The 16,595-nt window shown below is 38.4% G+C and overlaps 1 protein-coding gene across 4 annotated transcripts in view; it reads right to left on the bottom strand.

Annotated features, from left to right (window-relative positions):
- Positions 1-16,595, bottom strand: part of prkcz (protein kinase C, zeta) — a 120,277-nt gene that overhangs the window by 55,775 nt on the left and 47,907 nt on the right. Inside the window, exon 1 of one of the 4 annotated variants that reach the window (XM_055012622.1) lies at positions 12,143-12,280. The exons of 1 other annotated variant lie outside the window; for it this stretch is intronic. In XM_055012622.1, the coding sequence (XP_054868597.1) occupies positions 12,143-12,179 (37 nt within the window). In that variant the 5' untranslated portion in view covers positions 12,180-12,280. Of the gene's footprint in view, positions 1-4,896; positions 5,099-12,128; positions 12,281-16,595 lie in introns of those variants that run through there. 2 more of the 4 variants (XM_055012623.1, XM_055012621.1) reach the window with 2 other exon arrangements.

Raw genomic sequence — 16,595 nt, forward strand, 5'->3', positions numbered from 1 at the left:
TTGAAGCAGTCCTATAAGACACATGATTATTATTATTATTATTATTATTATTATTATTATTATTATTATTATTATTATTATTATTATTATTATTATTATTATTATTAATAATAATAATAATAATAATAATAATAATAATAATAATAATAATAATAATAATAATAATTCTCTGGGATTGAGGAGATTATTGATAAATGACAGTAAGAATTACCTGACCATTTTCTGTCACTAAAAACTAAATATCAATTATGGAAAGTAAGAGATAAACAAATATAAATAGTCTTACATCTATAGTGTTTTGTTGCAATCAATATTGTACATAGATGGACACGACAACTAACCAAGAGAATCCAAAGTACAGTGGTCCCTCGCCATATTGCGGTTCACTTTTCGCGGTCTCACCGTTTCGCGGATTCTTAAATTGCATTTGGTATCGCGGATATGGGTATTATTATGGTGAGCTATGTTGAAGAACAACACTGGAGTAAGGATGTCTGCCTTCTGTGCTCTCTGCCACTGACAGATGTTTTTATTTTGACACACAGGTAGCAACACAATAGAAAATGTGGCAGAAAGTCATCAAACACTTCACACTCACGGTCCTGACAGCATAACACTTAACCAAGCTAACTAGGCTGACTAAACCACAAAAACACAATAAAACACTAACAACACTGTAACACTAACATAAACCACAATAATGGCATTTAAACCCCCAACACCCTGAACTCCCATGGTGCATTGCAGCACAACAGTTCAGTCATAGCGACCGGCTCTGCGATCACTACATTATTTTAATTATTTTTGTGGTAAAACAAGCGTTTTTTTTTTTAGCTAAAAAAATGAAAACAATATAAAAAAATACATAAAAGATGATCACTGCTCATAGTGTTGCTCTGTGGTGTGTGTGGGGAGGGTTTATGAAGCCTCAACATATATATATATATGTAACATATATATATATAATATATATATATATATATATTATATATATATATATATATATAATATATATATATATATATATATATATATATATATATATATATATATATATATACATATATATATATATATATATATATATATATACACACACACACACACACACACACATAATAAAATAAATATGGTCGCTATTTTGCGGGTTTTCGTCTATCGCGGGGGGGTCTAGAACGTAACCCCCGTGATAGATAGGGACGCTGAGATCTTGTGCTGGTGATGACATCTGCAACCAGGGTCTGTGCAGTAGTGACTTGGGGTTAAAACCTACCTCCTGCATGGCACAAATAAGCTGAAAGCACAACTAATATATTGGGGGAAAAATAATGGATACATACGTAATCAATCTAGTCCAGATCCCATATCACAGTGTATAATGAGCATAAGTACACTCTGTTTAACCATCATGCACTATTTCTGTAGTTCATGTCCTACTAGTCATGGTCCAATCCTATTCCAGTGTGCACATGAGATCTTAATTCAGCATGTGATATAATCCCTCAACAATTGACAGGATAAAGAGTGATGAAAATGATTACAGACAACCATTGTATTTCTATTAACAGCAGGAAATTTTAATTTTAGGGTGTTACATCAGATGAAGCTTGGAAAAAGGGAACAGCTGATGCATTATCGCACAGCAGACAGTAGTGGAGATTCAAAAGAGTTGAGTGATGAACAGGGTTAGACAAATGAATTTAATTGTGGATCTGCAACAAACTGGACACCATGCAATCACTGTGCAACATTAATATCAAGTACATGATAAAACTTGATATGAAATCTAGTGCAAAACTACTGTAAAACACTCCAAGTTTACTCTAGTATCTAAACACTGATGAAATAAAAGCTGTTGTTCAGAATTGGTCTGGTGATGTTCTTCTTAGGACAAAAAAATCCAACAAAACAAGCTAAAACCCTAACCAACAATGAATGTTCATCAACGCTTGTTACATCTTTCTCCAGTGTGCTACAGAGCTCCACTGTTGTCCAAAAATGTGTTGCACTGAGTGACATCCTTCATTATTATGAACTGTTATTCATCCTTATTCAGCCTCAACTACACCACCCTGCTGTTAGAAATACTCTACAGCAGCAAATGTAGATTAAGCTAACATAGAAAATAAGGCCCACAAATGCACTATTTTATCTTGTTAGCAACATTTGATAAAAATTACAAAGGCTATTTGTATTAAATAAGCCAGAAAATAGTGAAGGAGACACAGATATTGTGAGTTTGGTTCTTTTCATGGGAGTTAATACTTTCTAGTGATTAAGAACTGCACTGACAAATGGTCAAAAGCAATTTAAGAAAATGCCACTATTGTCATGTTTTGGTCAAATGGTAAAAATGCTGACACTTACACAAGCTTGAATAAATTTTTCATTAGACGCCAGCCCAACTTCATACCCCGAGTGTGTATCATAGATTTTTTTGGTCAAATATGTAAAGTCTCCAAGCCCAAGCAAGTTCCTCCTCCTCTATCTTGACCTCATCAGTGAAATGTCTTTGCAGGGCATACTGTAGTGTTGTTAATGTGAATAAGCAGCAGCACTTCTACAAATCAATGCAAATCAATAAATTATGAGGCAATATGTTTGTATGTGCTGTTTACAAGAAAACAAAAATAAACAATCACCACAGCATTAAGCGGCTGAACCACATCAGACATTGCCCTCTTCACTCACACTAATTATTCCTTAGCCACAATCCCAGAGCCTCCCCCCAGTCTGCACTGGTTTTCTAGTCTGGTTGGATGCTCCGTTGATGGGTGCGGCTGTGATATTCTCCTCTACTCCCTCATTTTTTGCCTCTGTTGCTATGGTACCCCAAGCCCACCACATACCAGCTATTATTAGTCAGCTGTGAGCATGTCAAGATGACTTTGTCTGCCAATAACAGTGCATCTTAACAACAAATCCCCCTTTGTCCACTTCTGAAAACTGATTCTACCATTATGAAGATTAAGGTTAAACATACTGTATATGAAATTTGCTGTTGATGTCTGGTTCCAGATTGTTTTAAAAGGGGGCCGTGCACCTTACTTAAGCCAGTCTGACTCACCAAATGTAGACTTTGGGTATAAGCCTGCCATTTGTGCCACATTTCTTCCGTTTGCATGATACTTTTTCCATAATCTCTTCCACTATAGGACACAACAGCAGCAAGAACAGGAGCCCCTAAGTAGCAAGCGACACACTGAAAATGGCAGTATATTTGGATCATGTACTAAGGCAGACCTGCTCAGTTCTGTCCATAAATGATCGTTTTTAATGACAGCACTCGCTCCCTTCATGTAAGTGTTCAACCAAAACTATTTGTCTCCATCTCTTCTCGGGCATAGCTGTTTGCATTCTATAATACTGCAATACTGACATTACAAGATAGTATGCGGATTGAATGTTGTCTCAGCCAAAACTGAACTTATGCTCATCTTATGCAAATATGCAGCCATAGAGACAGGGATTTAAAAGCATTACCAGACACTTGAGGTACTGACTGAGGACTGAAGGCAACACTACAGCAAAATTTCTGTCGCATGCTAGAATATGGTCACACCAGTCTAATGTTACTACAGTAGCACTGTCATAGAGGTCGCTCCTGTCTAAAATGTTCATTCAACAACCATCACTTCTGCCTCTTTTTTATTATGATAAATGTGTTGGTAATTCTTGATTGTTTCTGTCTCTCTTGGTTGGGATCAGAGTGAAAGCAAGCAGAGGGGAGACACAAAGAGGCCCTCCTCTTTAGGGTCTCGACTGTGAATTCCCTCTAATCCTGTTAAGTCGAGCCCTTTAAAGAAAAGTGCCGCCTGCCTCTGAGAATCAGTGCAGAGTGTTTCCATAGTTACCCAGTATTTCCTCTCTCGCACTTGTACTGGTGGCTGAGTGAGGCAGTTGGGGGTGAGACAATGTGCCACTGAGGACAAGTGTGACGAAGGTAAACCTGGAGATCACGTTCCACACCACATGCCCACATCAGATGCGAGATACAGTGTATGTGATTAAATAATTAATTGCAACAGATGTTTTGACAAAGTGGTAAATTGCAGCTCTTAGCTCAGTGTCTTTAATTAGAGTGCTGATGAATAGATGAGTGGATAAATAGAAGAAGCTAAGAAACATGAGTAAATAGTTTCCTTTTTAATTTGTATTTAGCTGTCATATAGACTGTTGTGAGTCATTCAATTAATATTCTATGTATAAATAAGCACATTTTGATGACATTTATATTCTGTGGTATAGATAGTATTAACCATTCGATCGAGAACATGCATGTAAAACTGGTAACAAATCAAACAAATTAATTTAACTCAAATTAGAAAGTAAATGATTGGATGAATAACATTTCAGTCTATATATTTTAAATGTATGTTTTTAATGAATCAGAACCACATTCCTGTTTAATTCAAAGGCCCTATAAGCTGAAAATATATATGCAATATTGGCTCAAAAATCTGCCCAATTTTAAGTGAAGATCAATACAGCAGTTGCATTTCTATCCCTTCATGTAAACAATCTGATTATCAGTTGTAACACAACAAATGACACCATCTTGAGTTAAAAAGGTTATTCCTTAAAAAGTCATTTGTGGATAAGTAGAGTTAATAAGGTCTTATATACAGCTTGGTTGGATCCTTCACAGCCTGAAGGCGATGCAAACCAGAAACACTGCTGCCTCAGACACACTCGCAACACACCACTTGCACTTGACTAGCAGACCTTCAAAGAGCTGACCTATTACAACATCCCCCTCAGGAGAACAGTGAGTGTTGCATTGCCCCATTTTTCTGCCAAGGTGCCAGAATGAGAATAAGAAAGACACAGAGTGAAGGAACAAAGCAGGCAAGTCAAACCAGCTCTCAGATTATGAATCAAAACACAATACTACACCTCCGGATGCAAAGGCCAACGCGCACAGTCCTGCCATTTTACCCACTGAAGGTACAAAGAATTGCAGACAGCCTGCTGGTGATATACTGTAGATTATGTGGGGAGCCGTGTAGCAGGAGGACAGGGTGGTACTACCAAATCTCTCCAGGACAGGACATTTACGAGGGTTTGACTCACTTCCAGACATTGTTCCTCTCACTCACAGGAAAGTAGCAGCATACAAGTTGTTACCAACAGCACCCGCCCCTTTGCTCAAATACCAAAAAAAAAAAAAGAAAAAGGAAGGCAGAAGGCATCAAGGCTGAGAATGCTCTGCACTGTGTGTTTTCAACATGTTCCTTAGGAATCAGCAGCAGTATTTCACAATGAAGGATCCACCTACGCTCTACCAGGGTGTAATTAACTTAACAATTTTTTTACTTATTTTGTGGACACTGTCAATTGTTGAAGGCCAAGGTTATTACTGGCTTCCACTTTCAATGAAGTTGAAAGAGATTAGTGAAACATCCCCGAGGCATTTTTTAGACACAATTACACTTCTGTGAGAGGGGATGTTGAATTGTGGCATGACTAACTTTGCTAGTTTGACTATTAAATAAAACATTTGTTTCAGCATCGTGTTCCAGATAAAGGAGACAACAGACACTGCAAAGTGCATGAGATTACAAAAGACATCATTTTAAGATGGGACAACCCACATTTGATGCAGTTTTAGGACTTGATTAAGGCTTTTGAGGACCATCAGGGTTTTCTGAAGCAGATATGGTAGGAGGCAGTGATAGGCACACTGTATGACTGCCAGGCAAAGGAGTGTGTGGGATCCTCTGGACTGCAGACAGTGTTACATGCTGATGAGTCAGACGGTTTAGGTGACACCATGGCAACTGATCTATCACTATGTTACCCCTGCACCCATATCTGAGGTGTGAGCTGTACACAACGTGTGTCAAGCATGGAAACTTATGGAATGATTCCTTTGGTTAAAGTGAGCACTGAGGCCAATATCAGCTTATACAGACTGGGGTAGTGGATTCTCAGTGGTTAAGGTTGCTGGGCTTGTGGCCTGAAGGTCGGGGTCCAAACATCAGCACTGCCAAGATGCTATTGCTCCTGAGCAAAGCCTTTAACCCTGTCTGCTCCAGCAGTGCCTTAGTGTGACTGACCCTACGCTCTGATCCCAGCTTTCTGTGATATGAGAAAAGAGAATTTCCTCTTGCGTGATCAATAGAGTATATGAAAATTAAAAAAAAGCTAAGGTTCACTAACTAATCATCTTTGCAGTATTTGTGAGCAACCATATTTATTTATGCTTCTCTACCCAAATGTTGTTTTTTACTATTTGGAAATACTATGGGTCTAACAGTATGTGTACTCATCCCAAGTCGTTAGCTAGAAGATTTTCAGTTCAGGGGTATTGTTAGGGGTATTATTATTATACTAATACTGAAATGATTCTCATCAGCGACTGTACTCTTTAGTTGTTATTACTGTTACAATTTGCTGTGGAAATAATTAGCACACATATACAGCATGTAGCTTCAGGTTTCTGTCTCTAAGAATAACCAGAATTCCATTTTTGGTGCTATTAAAATTAGCATTGCTTATAAATCATAATGTGGTGCTTTTGTGTATGAACACTTACTATTAGGAGGTTAAAGTATCATCTGAGGGACAAATTCTGATCACTTGTACACTTATGAAGAGTTGAACTTCATATTTTCAAAACTGGCATATATCCAGATTTAAAAATTATTCCATGTGATTTTTTTTTTTTTGCACTCTGCAATTCTGAATTCTTATTATTTATTTTTAACCTCCTATATTCTGATATTAATACTGAAACACTATAGTAATACCTCATCTGTCCTATGCTCAGTCATTGCAGTTTTGACAAGGCAAATTCAATTTATTTGCTATTTTAAACTTTTGTCTCTTTTTTTGACTTCTTCTTTAATTAAATATTTATCATGAGTTGTTCCTACTAGACTGTCTACATTACCAAACAATCTAGTGGGTTCTGCTTTCCTGCTTGCCTGTCCTTCTATGCCTCCTCTGTACACAGTATGTCATGCATGCATGAATTTGTTAGGAAATCATAACATGGTGTGGCCACTAAAGCTTGATTTATGCTTCTGCGATGAATCTACACAGTCTACACAAATGGCCTACGCCTTTGTTGGCATTTATACTTGTGCGTTGCTCTACGATTACATCACCTAAGCACTAGTTAGCAGTGGGTTTCTAAGCCACTGTTAATTGTCTTCAAGTACATCAAACAACTATGACTGAAACAGTGCAGACTATGTTGGAGTTTGTGCTAACAAATGTTACTGGAGATTACTGCAACGCAAAAAAGGGGAAGATGTTGGAACCGAAAGTCTTTGCATGACTTGGAAGACCTTTTTTAAGTGAGAAATAGGCCTTTACACTGCCATTGCAGTAGGCATACAACCATTGCCATGCCTATAAACCAAGTGGACCATTCCCAGTTGTTGTGGTCTGTGACACAATATGTACTTAAATTTTGTGGCCTGATGTATCTGCCGTGTAGATTCAATGCAGAAGTATAAGTTTCAGCCCTCCTGTCATTTTTTTCCCAGTGGTCACTTGTTATATTGCAATGCCAACAACAACAACAACAAAAAAAGCAGTTCTAATTTGTGGGGTTTTTATTTCTACAGCCCAGAAAAGCAAGTTCTCATTTACTTCAGAGCAAGAACATATTGGCAAAGCCAGTGTGCCACACAGAAGAAAAGCAAACCCAGAATCTAGAAAATCTTTTTGCTCATGTGCCAGATGAGCATTTCTATTCAAGTGTTTGGTGGCGGCCTGTATTCAGTTGTCGTTATTACAATTATCCTGTGATCAGCGGTTTTTAAGGCTTGTGAAAGCTAATCAGACTCTATTTTACATTTACTTGTGTGTAACAATGAGACTATTGCCAAAATATTAACACAAAAGAGATGGACAGTAATCTGCCTTTCAATTGTTAATTTCCTTTCTATTTATAAACATGTTAGTGCTATTGCAGTGCACATTGTTTCTTTAAGAGCCTCCACACTTACACTGTATAACTGCAAAGAAGTGCTTACATGGTGCTAATTTCGAACAGATTTCTTTGAAATGTGGTCACTGCCTACCTGGGAATCTGAAGGATTCATAGTGAACTGATTTTGAGTACTCTGTTCATCGTGCAATTCTGTTTAATTAAGTACTACCACACACTCTCATTACCTATAGATGCAAAAACGTAATTCTGAAGAACTGGAATGATTACACTGCTTTGAACCGCTGTTATTGATATAATCACAGCAGAAAGGCAAACAGGCGTGTCTCATAAAGAAAAAATTGAGCATGTCTGAGCTAATCATTAAAAATCTAGTTCACGCCCCAAAGAAAATCTAGAACACAGTTTTGAGCAATGGCACTTTGCAAACTTAAGCAGGTATAAACTATGTTGCAGGTTTATATACTCATACTGGCCAAGGATTCATGAGCATTTGAATACTACCTATGCAAATGGTAAGCCTAAATGAACTGGTCCTGGAGTTCTGAGGTCTCATCCACTTTCACTTCACTGCTCTGTGGGTGTGTACTGACAGTCCTAACTTTGCAATTCAGCTCAACAGCCTGGTGCTGCAGGCTACCACAGGGAGAAAACAACTTTCTGTTCATCTTTTCTAAACATAAACATGGACAAGAAATAAAAGCTGCACATCCGTACGAATAACCTGGTCATCAGAGTGGCAATATGAGCAGCTGGAGCATCTATACAACAACTGCAGTTATTGATGACCCTGTGCTTCCTTTCACATATGGCAGACACATGCAGGGATGCTGTGAATGTGGATAGTTTAAGAGAAAAAATGACCGGTCTTTCAGAATTTCCACCATGTTTCTGCAGTTGGGAAACCAAGAAATAAAGACCACAGAGAGCACACTGAGCTCACCCAATAAAATCTGAGAAAAAGAGACTCATCAGCCATCAACAGAAGACTACATGTCATGCTAATTCACCCCTGTTCATGACAGACTGTAATGAGAGAGCAGAAAATTGTACAGTGGCCCGACCTGTGAGCAGCCAGGTCAGCCTTTTATTGCTTATTCATTTATCATAAGTCCTTTGTATGCCTCATATCAAACTGAAAAATAAAATAGCTTCCACTCAACTGTAAGTAATTCACTGCACATAAAGACTATAAATATGATATATTTTACATACTAGATTTGAAAACAAATGATCACAAATGATTTTCTGATCAGTTCTGCTAATTTCTTTCCATGGCGCCTATTTAACAATTATTTTCATTATGGATTATTCTAATGACTTTTTACCCACAGCCATTTAGTGAGTGACAAATGACCAAAAACTCAAAGGGAATCAGTCAATTAACTTTTTCCCCAATTCAATTCAAGGTTACAAAAAACAGGAAACCAAGCAACTCACAGCTGAGAAGACCCCATCATCAAATATTAGTTTCACTGCCTTTGCTGTTGATCCATCATAATGCCAATTACCCAGTTCTTAGAGGAGCACTACCACTGAGGACATTGGGTTCAAGTCCTCAGAGTTTTATCTGGGATATTTGGAGTCTACAGTAAAATACCAAAACAACCAGAATTATATTTCATCAGTGATGTTTGATATAGCTTTTAAGCCTCTGGTGTTGTGTCCATTACTGTGTGTGCTGTTTGAGCAAGCAAAAAACATAATGAACGACAGATTTTAAAAGATCCCTGATGAGTTTTCACTGTTTTATCGCACTGCTCAGCTGTGCGGTTGATGCACGTAGTTTAACGTGGGGATAAAGTGGACAATTTGGTGTGGACAATTAAGGCCCTGTACTACTCAGAAACTCGTGTACTGTCATTCCAGCACCAGTAGGAATGCAGAGGGGCCCAAGGGTTCCTCACAGAACCTTAAAAAAATCAGGACAAAGTTCCTCTGTAGTCTTGTCCAACCTTGATCCTTCAGATCTTGAATACAGACAAATAGTTAAAAGGGAAACAAGTGTCAGTTGCAGCAGCCAGAGATCAAGTGGGTCACCTACACAAAGTCACTACTCTAGTCACTTAAAGGAGTAACAAGCAACACAGAACAGTAGTTTAAGCCACCACCGCACCACAAAGTTTCTTAAATATCCAACACCTTTACTTACAAGTAACAGCTCAACACAGATTATTACTTCAACACACTGATCTTGATAAAATGCTGCAGTCACATCTTGCTAACAAGTTCACAAGTGTACTCTACAAACAAGCGGCAACAAAAAATTAATTGTTCCTGCCAAGTAGCTTAACAGGACTTTCCCAAACATGCATCGACGTCATAAGGATCACACGTGCAATGCTGCTACACTGAACACTGGCTGCCTTTCAAATCGATATTTTGTATTTTTACTTTAAGTACATACAGAACCTGCCCTTACAAAGTACGCACTGTTTCATGCAGTATGTATACAACTGGGATATGCTACCTAATACTGAACCTTTCTCATATAATAATTGCAGACTGTAGTGTAACATCAACTTAATACTTACAATATAATCATGTGTAAATGTTAATTAATTACTGCTTGGTAGCTTGCCTTGGTCCCCCTAGCTTTTGTCTGTTTTGTGCACTATGTGCTATTGTTTGTTGCTTGTTTTTCTGTTTTTGTATGTCTTTTTTGGTTATGGTATTATGTTATCTGTAATTTCTTTACTTTTGATCTGCCAGTGGGACACGAGATGGAAATTAGCCATACGGCTAAAATCTCTCGTATATACATTAATATGAACTGTCCCATTTTAAAAATAAAATAAACATAAACATACAAAAAACTGTCATCTACTGCGGAGAGGATTGTGGGTAAGAATACTGCGAAATCCAACCAGATATAGTAGGACATCCTGCCATTTTTGACATACAACATTCGACATACTATGTATTGGGACATCCCAAGTCTTTTCTGTGGCATACCATAGTATGGTAGTATAGATATTGGAATGGCCCATGTATACTACAACTATTACATTAGCTGTTAAAATTGTGATCTACTCACTAAATCTGTCACGTTGACCCCAAAATGCGTTGACTAAGCTATAAACAAAACTATCTGGAGAGAGGAGGAGCGTTAGCTTGTCAGCCAAGTTAAGTGTTGCCTAAACAACAGAAATGCTATTAAATGTGACGATTACACACAGCTGTGGCTTTTTATAGCACATGTACTACTAATTCACCACATGCACCTGTAAACCATCATCATAGTAATACCTCAATTCATCATTATTAAAAGCCAGAAAAATGATTGAAGCTCTATAGAGCTCGTACTTGCTCATACGTGAATAAAAAGAATTAAAAGATTCATTACTGGTAGACAATATTAAAAAAATGGTAAGTGCACCTTTGAGTGGCATTTTGCAGAACAATGTGAAGAATACAAAATAATAACACAAAGCAAACAAGATAAACAATGTTTTACTTCAAGGCTGCACGTCATTTTTATGCAGATAAGTGACCTCCATGGCTGGACAAGCAAAAGGTAAACTGACTTATCCAAGGGACAAGTGTCTCAAAAGGTTAACATTGAACAGTTCACTCTCTATGTCAACTGTGACAGTCTTAAATAATTAATTTACTGAGCTGCAGTAAAAAATAGTATGTAGAGCAGAGCGTGACCGACCAAAGTGTTGTCTGAAACAAAACTCACACTGTCATTAAATCAACTTACACAAATAAGTATTTAGAGACATTGCATTGCTATTAGTCACTTCTCCATGGACACAGACAGACTGAGGGCTTTCTAATAGGTTACATGAATCCCAGTCAGCAGCTCCTCTGATACTGGAAACAACCGACAGGCACAAGCTGTCAACGCTGACAGTAGGCAGCTGACAGAGAAGAGTCTTACATGCTCTCAGCAAAGACACAAAACATGGAAGATATTTAGTTTAGATGCAGCTGCTGCATCTTAAACAGTTAAGGCGTCTAACTGATATAATGGAAAATGGATCTAGTTCATGCTCTGTTTGCATGCAACAAGACAGTGGAGTGGTTTTCATGTATTCAGCCCTATCAAGATAAGAACGGCTGATACTTAATGATGTCATCACTAGCTTAAAGGAAAACTAGCTCACCTCAGCTCAACTCAGTCCTGATTCAACCTTTCTTTCAAGCCTAACATGTCTGCACAGATCTCAGCTGACCTGATATTGCCAAAATTCCCATTTACAGAATCATTCTCACTCACCCCACATCCCCTACCTTTGACTCGAAGGTAGAAAAGCAGCGTGAGCAGCATCCCTACTGCTGAACGTTTCCGCTCCTTCACACCCTAGATCGCATGGTGGTTTCCTGCACCTCCTCCGCTACTCTTCTCCTCATCCTGCTTTCCTCCTCCTCCTCCTCCTCCTCCTGCTCTCACCAAGCAGCTTCGCTCTTATGTTGCTCTCTCCTCCCTCCCCTGCTTCTCTAAAGCTTCCCGTCACACTACACCGACACTTCAAATACAACACATCAGAGGAGGCATACGCAAACATGGACTAGCTCCAAAGCACAATTTTTTTTTCTTGTGGTTATCATCAAATATTCCTCACTGAACAGGGATCATATCACCTGACTGAGGATTTCACAGCAACCTACTGCCTGCATCCATGTTGCAGTTGCAGCTTTTAGCCCACAAGATGGCAGAAGTAGCTCTACATCCAACAGCAGCATTCTCTGCACACAGCAGGTTTTAACCCAAATATAAACCTGGACTATTTTTAGTAACTGTGCCTACTGGAACACATCCTGGATGACAGCTACACTTTCCTAGAAACCAGTCTCAATATGCATTTATAGCACTTTTTCAGAGCTTTTTGTGCTACTGTATATGTGTGTGACTGGTAATGCTAAGCTTCCCTATATAAGCAACAGCTAATGCATGCTGTACAGTTAGAAAGTGTTGGAAGTGTGTGGATAAAAGCTACAACCTATTTTATGGGGATTTGAAAACAATGTTTGCCATTAAAAGTAAATTCCAAAATTCCATTTTAAAATGTCAGTTTCATCCAGTTTTACATCCAAACAGTTTTATTCTAATTCAAGACAAGTCAAGGCAAATGATTGAATTAACAAGGAAATGATTAACTAAAGGACAACAAGAATTATGCTTAAAATAAATTATGTCACTCAAAATAGTAAAAGAGCTTGGTAAGAATAATACATCTGCAAAGATACTTTCAGGACTGAAAAAATAGGTAAAATGCACCACAGGTTTTACCAGTACTAGAAGAAAATGGCAACTTTACATGCTCCATATATTTTACTACACACATTTTCCATTTTTTCCCATACTTTCCTATCTGCTCTGTGCAAACAAAGCCTGCATACCACGATACCAAGTTTTAAGCTTAGATTGAGTTAGCTTTCACACTTGACGGCGTTTATGTTTAATATTCAGACTAAATGTATTTGTACATATTAGGTGGCAGCATCTTATAGCCATCATTTATCCTCCTCAGTTTTGTTTATGTACCAGGTTAAGATCTGGTGCATTTAACTATTCATGTATTTTCTGCCATAAGAAGGTCTAATGTAACTGTGGATTAATTAAAACATTGCTTGGAGCATTTATTGTTTACATGTCACAGTTGGTCATGAAAAGCAGTGGAGTACTCAAATAATGTATGATATTATTACAGGTATACTGTATTATATAACACATCAACAGACTGGCCACATCACCTGGGCCTTTCGATGACTAAACAAAGAATACATTAAACATACCGAGGTCTTTCCCAGTACATAAAACTGAAACTCAAAAATCCACCCATCCATTATCTATACACTGCTTAATCCTCATTAGGGTTGTGAAGGGGCTATCCCAGTTGACTTAGGGTGAAGGCAGGACAGGTCATCAGTCTATCACAGGGCTACACATAGAGACAATCACACTCACACTCACACCTACAGACAATTTAGAATTATCAGTTTGAAACTCAAAGATACTCCTGAGAAAAAGCTAATGCTGTGGATGACAGGATTATTAAACCTCATCAAATTCACCATAGCAACTTTGATTATTTTTCAATAGACGCACCCAGAGATCTCCCTCTTTCAGCCAAACACACACTTGGACATATTTACTGTATGCCTATCCTTGCCCGTCAGTGTTGCAACACTGGGGAGGTTGTGCAAGCATTTTCTGCATTCCTTCACTGCGAGGGTGGAAGGCTATTCACTTGGCTGGACACACTGCGTTATCAAAGTAACCTTCAAGACATTTTTACTTTATCAGCCTTGCCAGGAGCAGGCTGTGTAATGCAGCACCCATTCACTCTGAGTCAACACTGTAGCTGAAAGCAGTGGAGTGTGTTAGGAAACACAAGTTGTCTGGTTTTAAAGGGGTTTTCCACTGGGGGGAACTAAGTGATTGGAAATGAAGATAACACATTCTCTCTACTCTGTGTAGGTATTGGCACTCACTTACAGGATTTTCAGCTAGACTAGCTGACTTTATCCATCTTAAGAAACCACTGCAGCTTTTATTCACTTTTGCAGAGTATAAAATAATAAGTTGTTCATGTTTTTTTACAGTGATCATTTGTAGACTTTTACTGTACTTGTCTGCTATTGCTGCTTCCATGATCAGTTGGTTTTACATTTTTCTAATTTAATTCTGAACCCTTTACCTAATGAATCCTCTGAATCCAAATGCATCCTTAAGTACCAGTAATTCAGTTAATCTCTGGTATCAACCAGCTCCAACAATGCTTTAGTGACTGGGAGGGAAGCCTACTGTGCAAATACGGATATCAAACGCTTGTTGTGTAGCTTCTACTAAAATAATAATAACGTAGCATTTCAGCTCCTTTGTCTGTGAGGGTCCTAACCTTGAGAGGCCATTGTACTGTATCTGGTGCCAGATTATATAAGATTGCAGGGCTTTGCAAAAACTGCTTTGACTTCAGAATATCAAAAACAACAAAGAAGAGCAGCAAGGTGAACTGGACAGGTATGCGGTGCACTGAGCAGAGGAATGCAGACTTAAAGACAGATGCGAGAATATGAGTTTAAAAAAACATTGATGACAGGGATAAAGCAAAGTGTGACTGAAAAGAAAGGAGACTGACAGGGACTGGAATAGAAGAAAGAATGAGAATTGGATGAAGGGGGAAAGCCAAGGGCAGGCTTCTGAAACAAGGTCAGTTCAGTTAGCAGCACTCAGAACTATACTGGCTTGATTTAGCTTAGCAGAGCTCTTTCTGCTCAGCATGTAGCCTCGCCACGGCTAGCTTTAGTGACACCATTGTTGTGTGGCTTGTTTTTGCTAGCTGAAGTGGTTGCCCAGTGGGAGCATTACGCAAGAGACCAGCCTTTTGTGGATTAGCCTTCTGAGCAGATGTGCTCCAGGCTAACACTATTCACTGCAGAGGTTCAATAGTAGGACATGCCAACCACTCCAAATCCAGCCTACAGAATGAGATTAGCAGCAGAGGTAATAGCTGTTAGGATGCTTGAGTGTCAGGATGGTTCTGATATGTAGTTTTGATGTCTTTCAAGATGAAGCAGCACGTGATGTTGGATAGAAAAAAATCTCAATACTTTCTTGTTTCAGATCAAATAGTGGCTCTAAACTTGCCAGGTTCAGGTCTTTGATACTTGTGCATCAGATGCTTGATGATTAAAATCAGATAGTTTTAAGTTTCATGGACTTGAGGTTAATGTTTGGATGCTTACAACATTATGACTTGATTTTGGCTTTGGCTAATCTATAATTTGCAGAAAAAAAAGATTTGTGTCAGCATCAATCAGTATCATAGTTCAGGTATTGTATCAACGTGAATGATGAAGCCAATCGAAAAGTGCCATAAGGTGCTGATGGCCACCAGATCTTGGCTCCAAGAAATATCCCCATTTAGACTTCCTTCACTGTACTCACATTATTAGTTATTCAGTCACTGTCATGCATGTAATAGTACCCATCCAGCGTTACTTACAAAATACCCAAATACCGTTGCAATAGTCCTAACATTGTCAGTGCTTCTTGTATTACACTGAAAATAAAGAACCTTGTCTCCAGTCTCATGCTGTATACATAAAATCAGCTACACAAAAGGTTCCTCTCCTGAGAATAGCTCAGTTTCATATAATCAGTTTCACATTTTCTGTCAAGGCACCCCCTTGGCCAGAACCTGTCTAAAAAGCTTTAAGCAACTTACTGCACTGAAAAGAGTTCTGTCTATGCTTCAGTGTTCTTTGTGCATAATAGCTTCCACCACAAAGGGCTCAAGCTGTAAAGATAGCCAATTACACATTGAGGTGAACGGCCATTCCTTGCCTTTGTCTTTTCATCTCACCATTATTCTCATTATTCGCCACCGTTTATCTGTAATCAAGGCACAGTGCCATGGAGTCATGGACTTCCACACCAAGGGCTAAATACTTGATTTATCTTTTTACTGTATTATTTTGTCCAGCTCAGGTACAAGCATCTTGGACTGTATTGGGAAACATTTTATCACACCCTAACCCTAAATGGCACCCCCATGTTTAGACCTGTCTACAAACCTCAGATTATTCAGTTCTCCAGTTCAAGAGGCATCAGTGACCTCTTTGAATTGCTGAAATTCAAAAGTCTGGAACCAGGCTAGTTATATGGGTGCTTTGATTGTCTGAGATACAATTTCAGAGCACTGGTTCTTTTAGTAAAAGCTGGCAGGTTAACTTGCTG

The sequence above is a fragment of the Amphiprion ocellaris genome, chromosome 8 (assembly GCF_022539595.1).
Source record: "Amphiprion ocellaris isolate individual 3 ecotype Okinawa chromosome 8, ASM2253959v1, whole genome shotgun sequence".
NCBI classification, from domain to species: domain Eukaryota; kingdom Metazoa; phylum Chordata; class Actinopteri; family Pomacentridae; genus Amphiprion; species Amphiprion ocellaris.